Source organism: Pholcus phalangioides, unplaced genomic scaffold (assembly GCF_987345545.1).
Source record: "Pholcus phalangioides strain wild (caught in Gottingen) unplaced genomic scaffold, Ppha-v1.0 ptg000017l_1, whole genome shotgun sequence".
In the NCBI taxonomy this organism is placed as follows: domain Eukaryota; kingdom Metazoa; phylum Arthropoda; class Arachnida; order Araneae; family Pholcidae; genus Pholcus; species Pholcus phalangioides.
In genome coordinates this window covers 11,942,358-11,961,561 of record NW_028301610.1, presented here as the reverse complement: position 1 = coordinate 11,961,561, position 19,204 = coordinate 11,942,358, and the positions used below count along the sequence as shown (strand labels likewise).

The 19,204-nt window shown below is 37.1% G+C and overlaps 1 protein-coding gene across 2 annotated transcripts in view; it reads left to right on the top strand.

Annotated features, from left to right (window-relative positions):
- The first annotated feature begins 514 nt into the window (after nt 1-514).
- Mnn1 (menin 1) overlaps nt 515-19,204 on the top strand; it is a 35,360-nt gene continuing 16,670 nt past the window's right edge. Inside the window, exons 1-3 of one of the 2 annotated variants that reach the window (XM_089246625.1) lie at nt 515-978; nt 9,863-9,925; nt 15,977-16,161. In XM_089246625.1, coding sequence (XP_089102751.1) covers nt 558-978; nt 9,863-9,925; nt 15,977-16,161 — 669 coding nt within the window. In that variant the 5' untranslated portion in view covers nt 515-557. Of the gene's footprint in view, nt 979-9,772; nt 9,926-15,976; nt 16,162-19,204 lie in introns of both variants that reach the window. The other variant, XM_089246624.1, reaches the window with a different exon arrangement.

Below are 19,204 nucleotides of genomic sequence, written 5' to 3'. Positions count from 1 at the left end.
CAAGACGGCCCTGGCACCATCTGCCGTGGAAATTAGAAAAAGTGTTGGAAAGAACACCTGCTTGAGCATCCTGTTTAACAAGTTTTTGAATCCGGAAACCTCACTTTTTGTGTAAGTTTTTCCCGCACATTCCGAAAATGTACTTTCATGTTTCATCTAACGGGGAAAATATGTAACCAAGTAATTTTACATTAGAAAAGTATTGCACCGTGCATTTTTTTCTTCAAAAAATTCGTTTTTTTTATGTGAAATCTGGAATTATACCCCCTCCTCCATATGCTAAGAAATTTCCCACGTGGACGAATTTTTGACCAATTTTTCCCACGAGTTACCATCACTGGAGGTGTGCCACGATCTAGTTTAGAACGGCCGAAAGTACAGAAATGTACCGAAAAATATGGGACGTATGGTCATAATGTCTATTGCTGACCGGAAGCACGTTTTCGCGATATATTTAGCTACAATCGCGTGGAAGCACCTTCGAGGTAGGACTCGGCGAAAAAGTTCTCGCAATCCGCTTTCCGCACGTTCGAAATGTAAACACCGGACCTGTTAAAATGGCGGGCTTGGGTGAAATTGTAAAGCGTCACTTCCCTTTAAAAAACGCTAGAGACGTCATTGCGTTATTTGAAACGCAACTGGAGAAAAGTGAGGAACCCAACCTACCTTTATTATCTATAATTGCCGGGTACATAGAAAATGTACTCACGTGTTGTAAATTGTTAAATGAAGAGAGTAGCGTACTTTCGGCGGCAACCGAATCCATATTTCCGACCGTTGAGTACTCGGTTGTTGAAGAACTCTATATCAAGTTTAAAACACAAATCAAGAGTTCGGTTGATCCAAGCTCTTATCGTGGAAGCCGATATGCTACCAGAGATTTAGTCAAAAAAGTATCAGATGTCATTTGGGGATCCTTGACTCGCAGTTATTACAAAGACCGAGCTCATCTTCAATCCCTATACAGTTACTTGACAGGTAATCCCACCATGTTCTATTTAAATTAAATAAACCAACACTTTTTTAAAACATGAATGACAATATTTGATGGATCACTTACTCTCTGACGTGAATGTATAACTTGAAGAGTATTGTGTTTTGCTTACATTTTCTCCTATAACATTGTGTACTCTCAAAAGCATATGTTGTCATTTGTATAAACTCCAGGGGTACCTTAAATAATGATTATTTGAAACAGCTATAATATAATCCCTTTTTTTGGCAATGTGTTCGTGATTTTTTTCTTCAGTTCAGTGAGGTAAAATGTCTGGAAGCATGACGAGAAGTCAGAGTGAAATGGAGTCATGCTTTCGGACGTTTTTCTTGCCAAAGAAGAAAATTGCTAACTTATAGCCGAAAAGAAAAAAAATACTACCGCTGTTAAAATTAAAAATAAGATAAAAGCAATAATATTCAATAATGACAAACAAAACATTCTCGACTAAAGGGATTGAGGTTGAAAATCATGGGTGGAGATACATTTATAATGCCCCCCAGCGCATCAAAGGTGAAGCTTATTGATTTATTGTATATGCGTATATAACCTCTGACAATAAAGTTCAGTGAATGAAGTCAGAACGGCCGATCTGGCAACACTGGCGAAGCCAAACGCTGCACATGCGTAGTGGCAGGTGTTGACATCTGCCGCCACCGTTGTTCAGTTGAGCGTCGTTTGTGTTCCATGAAAGACTTGTTTTACAAAGTGCTTGTTTAGTGCGTTGGTTCCTAACTGAGGACTGGAAAATAAACGAACAAAAGATCACTGAGGATGAGTCCTGGTGTCTCAGGTACGACCCTGAAACGAAACGGCAAAGTATGGAATGGCGTTCTCCTGCATCACCTCGTCGGAAAAAGGTCAGAGCAGAAAAATCATGCATCAAAACGATGCTAATCACCTTTTTTGATAGTCAAAGCATTATCCACAATTAGTTTCTACCTGAGGGAACGACGATGAATGCTGCAAGGTACTTTGAAATTTTGACCCGTTTCATGAAATGTCTGCGCAGGGTACGACCTCAGTACGCACAACAAGGTTCATGGTTTCTTGTTCACGACAATGCTTGCCCTCACACAGCTAATATCGTCAAACAGTTCCTGGTAAAAAAAGGGGTGGTGCAAATTGAACATCTACCATACTCGCCAGATCTCAATCCTCCAGACTTCTTCTTATTCCCATGACTCAAACTCGCTTTGAAAGGAAAGAGATTTGACGATATTCCTGACATCCAACAAAATGTGACGAGGCTTTTGAACTCCATCCCAAAAGAATTCTTGCAAAGTTTCCAGGACATGTATAGGAGATCTCAGCGGTGCATAGTAATGGGAGGTGACTATTTCGAAGGACAGTAAGGCAACTTTCGTTATCATTTCATCTACGTTAATGTTACAGGACTATTCGCCAAACTTTATTGTCAGAGGTTGTATATGAACTGACATTATCCTGTCACCCCGCCCCCGCCCCCCCCAGACTCAAGGCTATCTCTGACTATGTTAAAAATGAAGCTACATATTACAAAACAAACAATGGGTTACAAAAAAATAGGACTATTTTAAATAATACAGTGGTCAGTACAAACACATAATATAAATGGAATTCCAAGGTTGTAAACATTCTAATGAGAAAAAACAAGGTACATGTTACCAACAAATGGAAAAAATGAGGTATAGGGGAAAAAATTAAACGCTGCACTATTATTACTTGTGACACCTATCGGTGACTTCACTTTAAGAGAATGACAAAATGAGACCAACAGTATAATAAAGAAATGGCAATCTAAAAGCTGGGTGAGATAGCTGACCAAAAAAAACAACGGGGGAAAACAGTAAATTGAAAAAAAGCTCCAACAGGCTAGAAAAGGAATCGGCAATTGAAAAGGGGAGTTATTTACTTTATTATGGTTGTCCCGATTGTTCATTCTGAAATTATGTTTGTTAGCAAAATGTGATTTCCTATTGGTTTCTATGTGAAGTATAATTTGTCCTTTATTTCACCTAAAATTTGAAAATAAGTTTTATATAAAATAAAACATTATAAAAAGGGCAAAAACTAACCAAAGGCTGGGATGGACAGTTTCATAACTGAATGAAGAATTTAAAAGAGGATAAAAAAACTAGATCTTTTTATTGGCAGAGGATAGCCTACATATATGAACCAGACATTTGTTCTGTATATGGCAGTAGCCTTGCAGTGACATCACGTACCTCGCCGGATCTTTTAGAGACATGTGACACAGGATGTTTATTCAATGTACAGCAATTTTTTTTGTCATAGCACTGGCTTGCCATATCTTTTGAAAATAATCAGACAAATAATTATCTTATTTGTATTATAATTAGTGTGATGTGATTTCACTTTTATTTTGTCATGACCGCTTGTTCTAGGCCACGCTTCGCTCACTGATCTGCCACCCCATGCAGTAAGTGTATAGTGACATTTCTTCCCTGAATATAAGTAATTAAAAATGAATCAATTGTCATAGAGGCTGGACCGTCCCTCCAGAGATGACTGGAAGCTTATACCATGCAACTGAAAAACAAAAATAAATTGATAAACATCCAAAAAATCAATGATGTAAGAAAGGGCAAAAAAATCGAAGATGAAAGTAAAAAAATAAGAAAAAACAAGTTACTACTAGGATTCGAGCCATCAACCTTTGCACTGTCACTTTTATACTCTACCAACTTGGCTAACAGTTGGAGTCTTAAATTATTTATAAATAGAACTTATAGTAAATAGAAAATTATAGCATGGATAGAACTTCTATGAAGATGCACATTGCAATAACAGCAAAGCAGCTGCTGAAGACCCATTTTGACAATAACAGGATTGCATGACACCTGGCTGGCCATCAGTTCATTTGACCTTAACCCTTGCAACTTCTGGCTGTGGGGGGTACCTCAAAATGTTATGAACAGTAGTCGGATTGCAAACTTTGGTGAATTGCAAGCTTCAGCGCATCCCCTAGCAAAATAGGGTAAGTTAGTGGGGATTTTCATGAAAATAAGGATATGAAGTATCTCACATACAAAACAAAGGGAAGCGACAGCAAATCCATTTCGGATATGTATCTTCGTATATTTGAAACGAGGTTTTTTGAAGCTGATGAAAATGTAATTCAGAATTAAATGTATGTTGCAGTGAAGGTGTTGAATCGGTAAAGCATATCGGTAATGCATAATCACCAATTATGGTAAGTTGTGATCACCAGTCTTGGTAAGTTTGATAAATTTTGTAACATTTATCACTTTTACCAGTGATTATGAATTATCCTTTTAGACCCTGTATGCACAAACGTGCGGGTGGCTTTTTTTAATTTAGATATATTTTTTTTAACCTCAGGTATGTTCAGCCTAAACTTGTGCATTGCCAAGAATTGTGCATTGTCGTTGAAATTAAAGCCGTAGTCCCCTGAGGTTTAAAAAAAATCTACAAAGAGAGAACAAGCCCTTCCTCAAGGCTGTAGCATGCTGTCTCGGGGCAGACTTTTCTTGGAGTCTCGTTGAAAAAGGAGGAATTATAAGTTTCCCCCATTCGGCTCGGGGCTACCTGGGGCACCGCCCAAGTTGCCTAAGCCCCCCAAAGCAGAATGTGCCGAAATGTGCGACGTACGTCGCAGAACAACTAGTGCTGTTGCAGAACAATCTGGAAGAATTTTAAGAATAGTGTAGAAAAACGATATTATGTATATTCAAATTTTTACCGCAGAACATTTTCAGTCAGCTGAGGGCTCGTTGCAGAACATCGCAAAACATTCTGCTTTGGGGCCTAAGCCTAGTTATGGGCCTTCTGTTTCTTAGTACTTTGTCTGAAAGGGATAATTTCAAATGAAATTCATAAGTTTTATAAATATGAAAGAAATCGTACTGAAATATCACTTCAATTTAACCACTTTTGTTATCAGTTTAGCCTTCATGTGATGCGGGCACTACAAGTATTTTATAATACAAATTCAGTTAAAATAAGTGTGAAGAAGATAGATCCTTAGTGATGAGTATCCTGTGTGAATGTGTGTTTTGTTTTTTTAATGTTTTTAAATCTCTTAATTAAATCAAACAAATTGGTTTTTATGCTTGTTTACAAGTTAAATAGCAGTAATCCCATTCTAGGAAGAAAGCTTTTCTGACTTCTACGTCCCTTAATATCCAACAAGGAAGGGGGCAGGTGGGGGGCAATGTTGATGATCATCCCATTAAGAGCCTGATGATATGGGAGAATGAATCTGTTCCATATTTTACGGGATAGTAATGACTAGCAAAAATCGCCTCCTCCTCCGACACATCACTTTGAATCCGCGCTTGGGGATGGGGCCTGACTGTTTTTGCACAGGGCGTCACTAGGTCTAAGACCGGCCGTTTGACCAGTGGACATTTTGGCGTAACCAAGACTCTCCAGAAAGTTGTGAACGATTCTATCGGGACAAGTCCAGGACCGATGTGGAAAAGTGGTGCAAGAGTTGCAACGTCTGTGCCACTTGCAATGGTCTTCCGAAACACACCCGGGCTCGCCTTCAATGCTACAGTGTTGGTAGGCCATTTGGAAGAATCGCTCTGGACATCCTCAAACCGTTACTCAGAACTCACAATGGTCACAAGTACATACTTGGGGTGATGGACCAAGTGGCTGGAAGCGTATCCCATTCCTGATCAAGAAGTGACACTGGCTGAAGTTTTGGTGCGAAGTTTTTGTGTGTCTCAATTTGAAGTCCCCATGCTGATCCATTCCAACCAGGTAAGAAACTTCACTTTAGCAGTTTTTTTGGCCATGCAAGCTTCTATGAATGGAAAAGACACAAACTACTCTGCTTCATCTGGAATCTGACGGGATGGTTGAGAGATTCAACACAATCATCATGAACCGCCTCTCGCTCTCTCTGTCACAGTACTAACAAGATTGGGACTCAGAGTTACCACTTTTCCTGCTAGCCTACCAAACTGTTATCCACGAGAGCAACAGATTTTCACCGGCGCAGATGCTCATGGGACGAGATCTTCAGCTGCTGGGTGGCCTGCTGTTTGGGTGACCGCCAGATACTCCTCTTCCACCGGAAGAATACGTCAAGGGACTCCAGGAATGCCTCAAGCATGAGCATTAAATCGCCAGAGACAGGATCAACTCTGGCTCTGAAAAGATGAACTGCTATGATACAAATACAATGCCACAACAGGCAAAATGCCCAACGAGGTGGCTGAAAAAAAGATGCCCATAACAACTATGGATGTCATATATTTCAAAAATACAGCAACCCTATTAAAAACTAAAATTATAAACAATATATACACATGATAAAATACTATACAATGCCCATAATGTATTTCTGGTTGTCTTATTCTCTCTAAGTATGGATAGCTTCTCGATTTCAAGAAAAAATACTTTAATTTTCCCTGGAACCCGAAGTGCTGGAAAGGACTTTGCTCGAAACACCAGACATCATAGGAAAGACCCTACAGAGTTGTGAAGAAATTGAATGTTGTTGTATGTCGTAGTTCAGATTCAAAAGACTCCATCATCAAAGTCAAGTTAGTCCACCTCAACAGGCTGGCTCCTTATCACAGTGAGTGACAAGAAGCGATCCACCGAATTAAAGATTGAATTGTCGAGATGAACAGTTTTAAAGAAGGAGGCAGTGTTACAAAAAGTTATAAATAGTTCTCACATTTGTCATTTTCACCTGTAAATAATCGATAACATATTTTGTAAACCTTTTGAAATTACCAAAAACTTGGCACGTTTGGCAACAGCTCTGATAGTTTGATGTCATGTACCTAAAAGATATTTCCAGAAACTTCGAGATTTTTCTCTGACTGTACAAAAGCGGCCACAAATTGGAACTAGAGGAGATTTAGAGAAATTTGTTCTGAAGACAAGATTTCTCTGTTAATTTTAGGTCATGTTCCGTCAAGATATCTGCTCGTAATAGCTGTTCTGTAAATAAATCTGTGACGTCCTGCATTTCGTTTCATCATCTACTCATTTTAAGAGCTTGTAAGAGGAATTGTCTGGAACATGCTTTTGGTAGATTAGTTCAGCCTATTTTTATTTTTTTTATGGATTTAGAAATGGGTTTGCCAGTTTTTCCGAGCATCAAAAATGGCAATTTTTTTCAAAATGAGTTGCCAAACAATAAATCCAATATTAAAAGCAAATTAAGTTCTGACATATATTTTGGCACACAAAGGGTGACGTTTTCAAAAGAAGTGTTCATTTCTTATTACAAGTTGTCTTAAAACCTGGGATTATCTTTAGGACTGGTTCAACAATTCCTTACACATTGCTCAGCTGACAGAATGTTTGCATGACTGTTCCAGCCAGAAGTTAAGGTAAAAAGCAGCACCGCTGAGTACATAAATTTAGAGACATCAGAATTTTTAACTTTTTTTTTTAAGATTTACTGTTAAACAAATTTGTTAGCCCCAAATAGCCCTAGATGATGATGACTGAACAAATTGGTCAAGAGAAGCAAAGTCTGACTGCTTGTGGATTTCCCCAACTGTCTACATTTGCTCATATTAAAATCATGATTTTTTCCCCTTCAACTTCAAATTATCCGAAATATTAAATTTTTAACATTTACCTTTTAATCAGTTTTTAAAATTTTCCTTATTACTATTATAACTGCCATATTGGAAATAAAAGAGATCAAGTTTGACAAGATATCTCAGAATTTTTACTGTAAGGGTTGACTTTGAAAATTCAAGCAGAGTTTGTAAAAGTTTGAATTATTTAAAATTTGAATTAAGTTAAACAGTATTTTATAACATGTCCATGCACTATCACTTAATGTTGATTTTCATTAGAAAAAAAATTTTTTTTTTGGTTGAAAATTGTATCAGTTTTATTCATCTATGTCACATACCAGGTGTACAAGTATGAAATGCAGATTTTTTTTCAAAAAAAACACGTTAAATTCAGAAGAATGATAAAAAGTGCTTTATTCAAAGTATGCTCCATTGCTTGTTATACATTTCCATCTTTCCTGAAATTTGTGAATACCACACCAGTAAAAATCTTCCTCTTTTGCTGCGAACTATTCATCCAGCTGTTTTTTCACATCTTCGTACGAACCAAAGCGCTGCTCAGAAAGTGTGTGACCCATCAATGCAAACAAGTGGTAATTGGAAGGAGCCAAGTCTGGTGAGTAAGCCGCATAGGGTAGAACTTCCAGCTGAGTGCTTCCAATGTGCCGCGAACCGCTTTTGCTGTATGTGATGGAGCATTGCACATTGAACATTGTCAAGGAGCATTTCACATTGTCATGGGGCATTGCGATTGGAAGCAGCTTGTTGACTAACGCCCAATTGTTCTGCGAGTTGTTTTTGTGTCTGTGTAGTATCATCTTCGTCCAACAATGCTTCCAATTGCACATCTTTTTTTTTGGCGGTTTTCCACGTTCCTTGTCTGCAACATTGAAGTCGCCACTTTTGAAACACAGAAACCATCATTTACACGTATCTTGCGATGGAGCATGTTCACCATAAGCTTCTCGAAGTAATCGGTATGATTCAGCAGCAGTTTTCTTCAAATGAAAACAAAAAAATTAATGCTGTCCGCGAATGCTCTTTGTTCAGTATAACTTTCGACATATTGAACACAACAATACAACACTATGCACGCACTTTTCCAATTTATCACTCGTGCGCATCTGACACTTGTTGATGACACAACAAAATGGCGCAGTGTCAAATCTTTATAGCACAAATTGCATTGGTGCACCATCTGTTTTCTGAAATCTGCATTTCATACTTATACACCTGGTATATAAATGTTCCAAGTTTTAATGTGTAGTCTGCTTTTTTTTTAATTCCCTTTATTTAACATTTTATTTATGCTGGGGCATCAAGATTGCAAACAATGATTATTACTAACTAGAAACATTGATTTTTTTTTTTTTTTTTTTTTTTTTAAATTATTAGATACCATCCGAAAGAAATTAAGAATTACCATATGACAGAATCAAATGCAAAAACTAGAAAAAAAAAATGCTCTGAGAAATTTTGCAAAAAAATAATTACCAAATCTCCCACATGTTTTACACACTTTTTTTGGGAATGACCCATATAAGGGCTACAGACAGCCACTTTGACTGCTATTTCATCTTATTAACACAATGTAAAGTGGAACCTCTGTTTATGAGAACTGTATTTATAAGAGTTTCGCTAGACAGGAAAAGTGTAGAGCAAATTTTGATTTGATAAATGAGGGAGGATACGCTTTTTTACTCAGTTTCATGTGATCACCACTAAACTAATGGTTCTTCACTTTTGCCCACACATGCACTGTGGGTAATATTTTCCAGTCATCATGCCAAATGGAACAAACCTTATCCTCAGAGAATTTTTACAAAAACTATTTCCACATTGTGCACTGCATGAAGATCAATAAAGACGGGTTACCGAGATAATCCTCAATCCTGCTTGAAGAAAATTGTGTTCTTTGGGGTGTGTGACCTCACCAGGCCTGTTAGCCTGGTGGGTAGTTTCACTCATATGAAAATTCCCTCTAATAAAAATAAAATTTTAATAATTGTTTTAAAATTTGTAATAATACATTAATTAAAGTAGCATTGTGCTTCAAGCACGAAAGTGTGCATGAAAACCTAAAGTATTATATGTTATTAGTGAAAACTATTCTTTCTGTGACAAGGCCTCATTATATTATAGTGTTAGAACTAGAGAGTTAATTTTTTTTTTAAATTTAACTAATGAAGTTAATGTAATACTTGTTTGAACTATTAGAAGCACTGATAAAATATAATATCAGAATTACTTTATGTAGGCAATAAACTAGATTGTTTTGGCGTGTCCTTTGCTGTTGTTGCTGCCTGCCAAGTTCTTGGTTTTAAAGATGTGCATCTTTCTTTATCAGAAGACCATGCATGGGTTATATATGGCAAAGATCAAGAAGAAACTGCTGAAGTCACATGGCATGGTAAGGGAAAGTAAAATACAGAATCCTCTCATTACATTTATTATAACAAGCATTTGGGTATTTTATGCCTTTTATTAGAACTGCTGTTAAAAATTTATTAGAATGTAGATAAATTCATTTGCTATCTTGTCTTTTTAGTATGTAACTCTTTTTCTTTGTTTTCAGACTTGTGTGTGATAAAAAATACAAAAAGTGAGATAAAAATTCAGTTTTGAAAATAAGTTCATATTCAAAATTTTATACCCTGTAGCAGTTGTTCCCACAATTTTTAAGTCACAGAGCACAAATGCTCACCTATTCCTCCTTATATTACCTTATGTACTTATATGCTGCTGGGAACCCTTTATAATTGGAATACTTATATACCTGAATACACTCTTAAGTTCCCATTTTCCAGTTTCTGCACAAAGCACTAAGGTCTCCATGGGAAGAGGGGAACATGTGGACATGCCTTCTGTGAATGCTCTCTTGTTAGAAATGGGTAGAACACAAAATGGCCAGTTACCTCACATGTAGTCCACCTTCATGAAGTCTTCTACCCATACTAGCTAATGATATCACCCTTTTCTTGTCTACAGCAACTAAAGACATTGAGTCACATTTTTGAGCATGCAATAGCATATAATGGTCTATGAAATCAGCGGTAGCTCTTGACCTTCTTTGGCCAAACTTCTTGAATGCTCAATTTGTGAGTAGAAATCGTTTCCCAAGTATATGTATGAACTAGAGAAAGAAAAAAAATCATTTACCCTTTATAGGTAGGACATTAAAGTAGTACTTATATCAAGGGTGCTTGATCTATGTGTTGATACCCATGACTGGAGAAGTTAATCGATTGTATTGTTAATTACTTCGCAGTGGTAATCAAAGGTATGGACTCTCTATTCTGCAAGTCATTGAAAGATGCCGGGAAATACTTTGTGGTTTTGTTCTTTGTATTACTTTTTATTCTGCGTAACTAGTGAAAGCTTTTTATTACACTGCTGGCCACCGTAAATGCAACACCCTGAAGGAAGCATGCAAATAATATGAAATTTACAACATGCATTAGCGGAGGTGAGATATGCAAATGATTAGAATTTCAGCGCAGACGCACATCACGCGCGCCTGTGGCGCCACTTCAAAGCGCTATTTAAGGCTTGGAGATTTGGACGATTTGAAGTACGGCAATTGTGTTTTTCTTGTGGTTTTTTCAAAAAAACGATCAATTATGCCTCGTAGAAAACAGCGATGATCTTTTGATCAAGTATCCGAGTTCGACAGAGCAAGGATAGTGGCCTACCGAGATTGTGGATTATCTTTCAGGGAAATCGGTAGTCGTGTTGGACGAAACCAAACAACTGTAATGCGGATATGTAATCGTTGGATGCAGGAGGGTACGACGGACCGACGTGTTCGATCGCATCCACCTCAGTGCACCACTTCACGTGATGACAGGCATATTGTGCATATGGCAGTGACGGATCACTCAGCCACATCATGAACCATAGCACAGCACATTCAGTCTGTACCGCATCATCCAGTGTCTGCGCGTACCATTCGACGCCGTTTACAGCAGAGTGGTCTGTCCGCAAGACGTCCATTGCTTCGTCTACCCTTGACGCAGAACCACAGACGTCTCCGCCGCCAATGGTGCGATGAAAGAAGGATGTGGACGGCACAATGGAATGAAATTGTCTTTACTGACGAGTCACGCTTCTGTCTGCAACACCACGATGTAACGTATCGGGATCCGATCCCTCTACGTTAATGGTGGTCTTGTCGTTATGTGGGAAATTCCTTCTTATTTTAGACCCCAGGGACCTCTCAGTTACCGGAAACCATCCGAGGACCCACTGGCGAACCGGTAAGGGCCAGAGTGTTCGATTAGTTCGGCAGTCGGCGGGTGGGGTCTTTCGGCTGTCGAACGAGAACGGGCCAGAGGTCGGGCTACTGATGTCCCACATAAATTAATTTCCCTCATGACGACGATGCCGCTATTTTCGTGGAGGGGTTTGATCCAATATATGTATAGTTGGGCGAGGCTTAGCCCAGTTTAAATTATTTTTATCGAAGAACTTCCCGGGGGAGTTGTTGCAAGTCTCGTTGTGCGGATACGAAAATATAGTGTTGTACTCACTTATTTTCGGCGGGGGGCTGCAGACCTCCGTCGGAACAATTCATTTCATATTGTTATGTTGGTAATGTTTACATAGTCGGGAGAGTCTGATCAGCTCTCCGGATTGTGTCATGTTGCCAGATTCCAATGTAATTAATTTGTAATGTTTATAATAGTGACGCATGAATATGCAAATTCGATAATTTTGTTGAGGCGAAAAGGCCATGCGAGGACATGTGGTCCCAAACTTCTTGTAAAAGGGGAGTATAAATTCCTCCCTCTTTGTCTCTCACATTGCGTTCGTCTAATCTTGTTCTGTTCAACTGAAGCCCTCTAGTAGGACGGTTCACCGTCTTACTACCGTATCTATTGGCCTTAGGCTGAATTGTTAAAATGCAATAATCTACATTATTTGAATCCGTTTTCCGGCAGGTCCGGAATCAAAATATAAAACAATCTTCACAGTCAAAGTTCTTCATTGCTGATCGAGGTGGTCCGGCCCTCAACCGAGAGGCCCCCGGAGCTGATCAAGGTGGTTCGGCCCTCAACCGAGAGGCCCCCGGAGCTGATCAAGGTGGTTCGGCCCTCAACCGAGAGGCCCCCTGGAGCTGATCAAGGTGGTTCGGCCCTCAACCAAGAGGCCCCCCGGAGCTGAGCAAGGTGGTCCGGCCCTCAACCGAGAGGCCCCCAGGAACTGATCAAGGTGTTCCGGTTCTCAACTGAGAAAACTCCTCTGGTATTTACGGAAAAGCTAACAACATCGGATGTCCGATCGCTGCACAGGTTGACTGTTGTTGATCATCAATTGGTGAGCCAGTATCTTTACTGCTAACGTCAAATAGAGGGCTCCAAGATATACTAATCCATTGTTAAAATTAACTAACCCATATAATTAATTTGAATAAATAATAATATTTCATGCGAAAGTTTGTTTCTAATCATTTTCCACTTGTCGTTTGCCACTTTATTGCTGGATATTTCGAACCGGGCAAGCAACTCCCATAAGGGACGTTGCAACGATGGTCGGATTCGAGTCTGGAGACACCGTGGAGAGAGGATGCTGAACAGCTGCGTTATGCACCGCCACAGTGGTCCTGCACCGGGTATTATGGTATGGGGCGGTATTGGAAATCGCTCTCACACTCCTCTAGCACGCATTGCCGGTACTTTAAAAAGCCAGCGCTACATCTCCGAGGTGTTGGAGCCAGTTGTCCTTCCTTACCTTCAGGGCTTGCCCACAGCCATATTTCAACAGGATAATGCGCGACCACACGTGGCACGCATTGTCTAAAGGTTCTTCGTCAATCGCCAGATTGAATTGCTTCCCTGGCCAGCTGGCTCTCCGGATCTTTCGCCGATAGAAAACATGTGGTCCATGGTTGCTCAACGATTGACCCAGATTACATCCCCAGCTGCCACACCAGATCAACTTTGGCAACGGGTGGAAGCTGCTTGGTCTGCTGTACCCCAAGAACACATCCAAAGTCTCTTTGAATCAATGCTGAGGCGTGTGGCAGCGGTGATCTCCAACAATGGCGGCTACTCTGGCTACTGATTTTGGCAGGAACCACACTTCACAGAAGTCTATAAATTTAATCATTTGATGCTTGGTCAACATGTTATCTACAAAATAAATATTGTTGCGATATCTTGTCTTTCTTGGTGTTGCAATTTGGGTGGCCAGCAGTGTATATGTGATCATTAGAGCCCGGATTATGTGCACTAATAAAGTGGCAAAATATGCTCTAAAAATGCAAAAAATAGGACATTAAAGTAGTACTTATATCAAGGGTGCTTGATCTATGTGTTGATACCCATGACTGGAGAAGTTAATCGATCGTATTGTTGATTTTTGTCTGTGGCTAAAGAGGTTAAGAGCAAATGCAAAATAAGCAATGCTAAAAATGTAAAAATAAGCACTTAAAAATGCAAAATGTGCACTGAAAATCCCAGAATATGCATTAGAAATCTTAAAAAAGTCAAATTCTGAACTATGTATAAAAAATGAGAAAATATGCATTAAAAAAATCACTATGCAAATAAAAAGCAGATGTGTTTTTAAAATGCATCTTTTCTATTTCTTAGTGCATATGAATTCATTTAAAAAAAAATATCCCTTCATATGTATATATATACCGCATATGCAAATATCTTCTACATATTTTTATTCAGGCATTTTTTAATTTTCAGTTTTTTGTAGCTGCTCAATAACGAAAACAGCAGTACAAAGAATTTTGACACTATTTTTAAAAAAAATTTAACACTTTGACATATCTCTAGAAATACAATAAAACTGTTAATATTCATAAAATACTTTATAAATATGTATTAATTCACCAAATTTCACCTGCGGGAAAATATTATGAACAATATTTATTTGAAAAATTATACAAAAAAACTGAATGAGCTTATACATAAATAAACCTTCAAAAATATTCCCTTATACTGAAATTTCTTTGATTTTATGCATTAATGCTAAAAAAGGCAAAAATATGCAAATGCATATAATCCGGGCTCTTGTGATCATATATGATTTCGAAAGCATGGCATGAGTCTCTTTGTTGTACCAACATGTTCTGATCCTCATGCTTAAGTGTTTCATTGCTTGTATTGTAAATCATGATAATCTGTCATCTCATTCATATTATAGAGGAACTCAGAAAATTGCCTAATGACTGTGCATCATGCATGTATAGACACGACACACCTTAATGATAAAAAAAAATTGTGTGAAAAAATTTTACTGGGGTGCTGATTCACGATTTGACTAGTTAAATCTCAGTTACTGCTTTAATTACTGCATGTCATAACAAAGTTTTGAAATCAGACCTGTTGAATCAGAGTTTACTTTATAAACCACTTCGATGCCAGTTAGCTCATCATGTAAGGTATATTAAGTTATGTCATATAAAAAAAACAATTCTTGATTAAAATAGAAGTTTTTTATATGCATATTTGTATGCTGCAATAAACTAAATGTAATCTCATATTTAATTTATTATTTATAAATGGGTCTTTCTCACAAAATTGGCCTAAACTGTGTCTCCAAGCAGTTCATATATTTAATATATTTGGCAGAGAACCTTTTTTTTGTCACTTTCTATTTATATTCCTGTTTTTAACAAGTTGCCACTCTATAATTTTTCATCAATAGATTTTTTAAATTTACTTGAACAAATTTTCATTTCTTTAGGAAATGCCCTTCTCGTGGCTGTCCTAGGAAGTTAGTCCATTTTTCAAATTTTGAAATGATATCTTAAAAAAAAATATTTTCAATAAATATGTATTTTTTTTTAGGACCAGTATACTTTCATATTTCATCTTTTTTAATTTTGAATATTTTTATCAATAGTTTATACCCAAATGAAAATTTTCCCCCATTTGTGGCACATTGGTTTAAATCCTAAAACACCAGTTGCCACCTATTAAATTTTGTGTTGAAAGGTTAAGAAAAAAATGTAGCCATCACTTGAACTTCTTTTGAATCAGTTAGAATTGTGAATTAATTCACAAATTAGATTTATTCAGGAAAAAAAGAGGCAAGTGTTTTTATTAAATGTGGCTACTTTTTTTTGTGCGAAAAATATAATTGAAAATTATTTTCACTTTACCTCATGTTTCTTCAGTTTAGAGACTTCTATTATTTCTGGAAAGCACATGTTTTCAACATGCATAGTTTTTTTTATCAGTGTTGCAAAACATGTAAAAATGTTTATCTCTTGACATTAGGTAACCAGAAGGAAGGTTTGATCATAAGTTGGGGGATAAAAATGAAAAAAAAAAATCCAGATTTCTTGGTTTTTGCCATGAATTTTTAATAAGCTTTGCTGCTGACTATATTTCATTTATCAGCTTATAAAGAAGTGTCCCCAAGAGATTTTTTTGGTTGACATTTGTTTTTTATAATTTTTTTTTTACATTTTTGTGAGAATGACTGGAATATATTCATGTAGGTAAAGGAAATGAAGACAAAAGAGGACAACCAGTTATATATGAGACTGCAAAGAAGTTGTGGCTGTATCTAAATGGTCATCCTGTTAAATGTACAAGGCAAATAGAAGTTGCTGCACTTGTTTCCGGAATGAATCCATCAGTGAATGCTTCATCTGACAGTATTGAACTTGCATGCTTGCAACAGGTAATCTTAACTAATAAAATATATCTGTGAAAACCAGGGATATATATACAAAGAAAATTTCATAACATATATATTATGGCTGGAAAAGTTGAAGGAAAAAAAATTATGTTCCAAAAAATAATTTAATTCAAAGAAGGTTCAAAATAATGCTGCTTTTTACTTTTTCAGGGCATAATGACCCTCTTTCATTTTGGCATATATGCTGCTATAAATTCCAAACACTTTATGCTGCTCTCAGCCTGCCATTTAGTAACTACTCATAGAAAATTTTAGGCATTAATACCAATTTTTCAGTCACCATGGTGACTCTGCGCCTGGTATTTGTCCAGCCCTATTATATATGGTATGACAGGGCAGTAACTAGGATTTTTATCCAGGAAGGACAAATTTTTCTGCCCCACCTCCTTCATTGTAAACTTCAATAAGTTTATAATGAAGTTAATTTTGCTTTATATATTTTGAAGGAAAAAAAAGAAACTTATTGATTTGCAGGTCATTTTTTGCCCAAAAATATTTTTGCTGGCTGTAAGAGCGGAATTCAACGAACACTGGTATAGAATGACAAACAATTTAGTGAAATTGATTATAACATACCTTCTTTTGATTTACGCAGTAACCTTTCAGTATAGTGATCAAAACTCGAAAAATCCAAAAATAATTTAGGCGCCACACAAATTGCTTAGGAGCCAAGCATATTTTTTTTCAAGAAAAACAAAAAATTATGGTTTCTTTCAGCTTATCTGAGACTTGACAACTCCTTTCTGTGTAGATTGACACTCTGACTCCAATTGACTAATCAAGCATCTAAATGTTTTGGTGCTAATGTCAATTTTCTAGTCACCATGGTGACCTGGTGCCTGGGATTTGTCAAATCCTGATCTGTATTCATAGTTTTCCTAACTCTATTTTGTATGCATGTCTGACTTCACATCCAACTGGTCAGAGTTTCTGCGTCCATGTCTTTTAGAGGACCCACATGGATGAGATAAGATGTTTTTGTGTGACAAAAAACTTGCAGAGGCCAATTGTACTATTTATAGAGTAGAAAGAACAAGAAACAAAAAACACAATCATTATTTCAGTTATTTGTAAATCAACTATGATATGTAGCTGTATGAATGTTTTGCATGTATTACTGTTACTCACTTTAAATAACGTGTAGATTTACACTGGATATTTATTTCAAACAAGTAAAACACAAATAAAATGCAAAGTGTTTACCAATATAAAAAGTCACAAAATCAGAAAAAAGTAAAAACATACACAACCAACACACATATAAAACCACCAAAATGAATAAAACCAGAAACAATGTTATCACAGCAAAATATAAAATGAAAATAAAGTCCAATGTAGAGTAAAAACTACTAAAAACATGATCCTTATGAATTTGAAGTTATTAGAGGTGAGGATGTATCTATACACCTTTTGTCTGAATTGTGAATGATGAAATAATAGTTTCAGTTTAGATGCTAAGCTAATGTTTACTGTAGTTTACCATATTTTTGTTCTATGGAAGGGCTTTTATACAGTCGAACTTGGTTAATTTGAAGCTCAAGTGAACAGCAAAAAAATTTGAGTTATCCAATTCATCAATATAGGATAATTATACTTTCACAAAAAATAAAAACAGAATAATTATAAAAATGTATTAAATTATTGAAGAGTTACCATTTGCTATTTATTGCCTGTATAAAATTTAAATATCAAAACCCATTTTATTTGTAATTTTAATTTTCTTTTTTGGATGCTTTTCTTAAACATTGCACAAAATCTTCAAGTTTCTTTATAGAATGAAAGATGTGATTTTCAGGAGATATTTTTTATAATTTCAAAATTGACTCAGTCTTTATCTGAATAATTGCTGATCACGGGCACTTCTACTTATGGCAGAGAGATAGTGTCACAATGACTGATTAAGCACAGGGCTACTGCATGAGAGTTCCCACATTGAATAGTTATAATGCCAACCTCTCAGTCATGGAAGAAAATTCATCTGGAATCAGCCATAAACTATAGATCCCAGTTTAGTTGGTCCTTATAAACTTAAAATTACTGTGGTACTGTGAAAACAAATGAATAGTAGGAAAGTTTTCTCATTATCCTTTGCTATTAGGAAACAGTTGGAGATCATTTGTTACAACAAATCTCATTTTGTCAGACAAGAACGGTCAAGGAAAAGTCACCCTGTCCCTGAATTAACCTTTCTGTGTTTGGTAGACACCTGGGTACAGACCCGTCACGCAGAGGGGACGTTGCCCCCCCCCCCCCGGCTTTCGAAAATACACTAAAAATGGTATATATACACGAATATATATATACATACATTGAGTACATGTGCTTTGCCGTCCCCCCCCCCCCCGAAAAAAGTTGAAATGACGGCCCTGCCTGGGTACATATTTTATTCCAACCTGGTTCAATGGTCAATTTGAAGGTTGCCCCCTCCTACCAAATTTTGGAACTTCCTCAGACCTAAAGCTGTTTGACCCACTTCTCTCAAAATCTCAAATAAAAATGTCTCGTCTCCTTCAGATATTTCTACTGAATTCAATTTGGCTTTCCACTCAGTTTTTTTTTCATCCCACTCCACCACAATACTCATTCGTCGATTCTGTCCATAACTCAAATCCGGTCCTTTTTACTAAAGAAGGTATTTTGAAGTTACTAAAAAACTTAAACCCCATTCCGTAGGCCCTGATGATATTCCAAACTCCATTCTCAAATATTGCGTGGAAGAAATCTCTGACTATATTCTAATCCTATTTAACGTCTCACTAAATACCGCCATACTCCCCACCGATAGGAAAATCAATAAAATTATTCCCATTCACAAAACCAGTCCCCTCTCTGACCCCCTTAACTTCAGACCAATATCTATTACTTTATCCTGTTTTCAAACATGTTATAGCAAAGGAAATCCTCACTGATTTAGACTCCATTAACTTTTTCTTTCCCAACTAACACTGCTTCAGGTGATCCCTTTCTACTACATCCCAACTGTCCCTTTTCATCCGTGACCTTACCAAAGCCATTGACAGGAAGG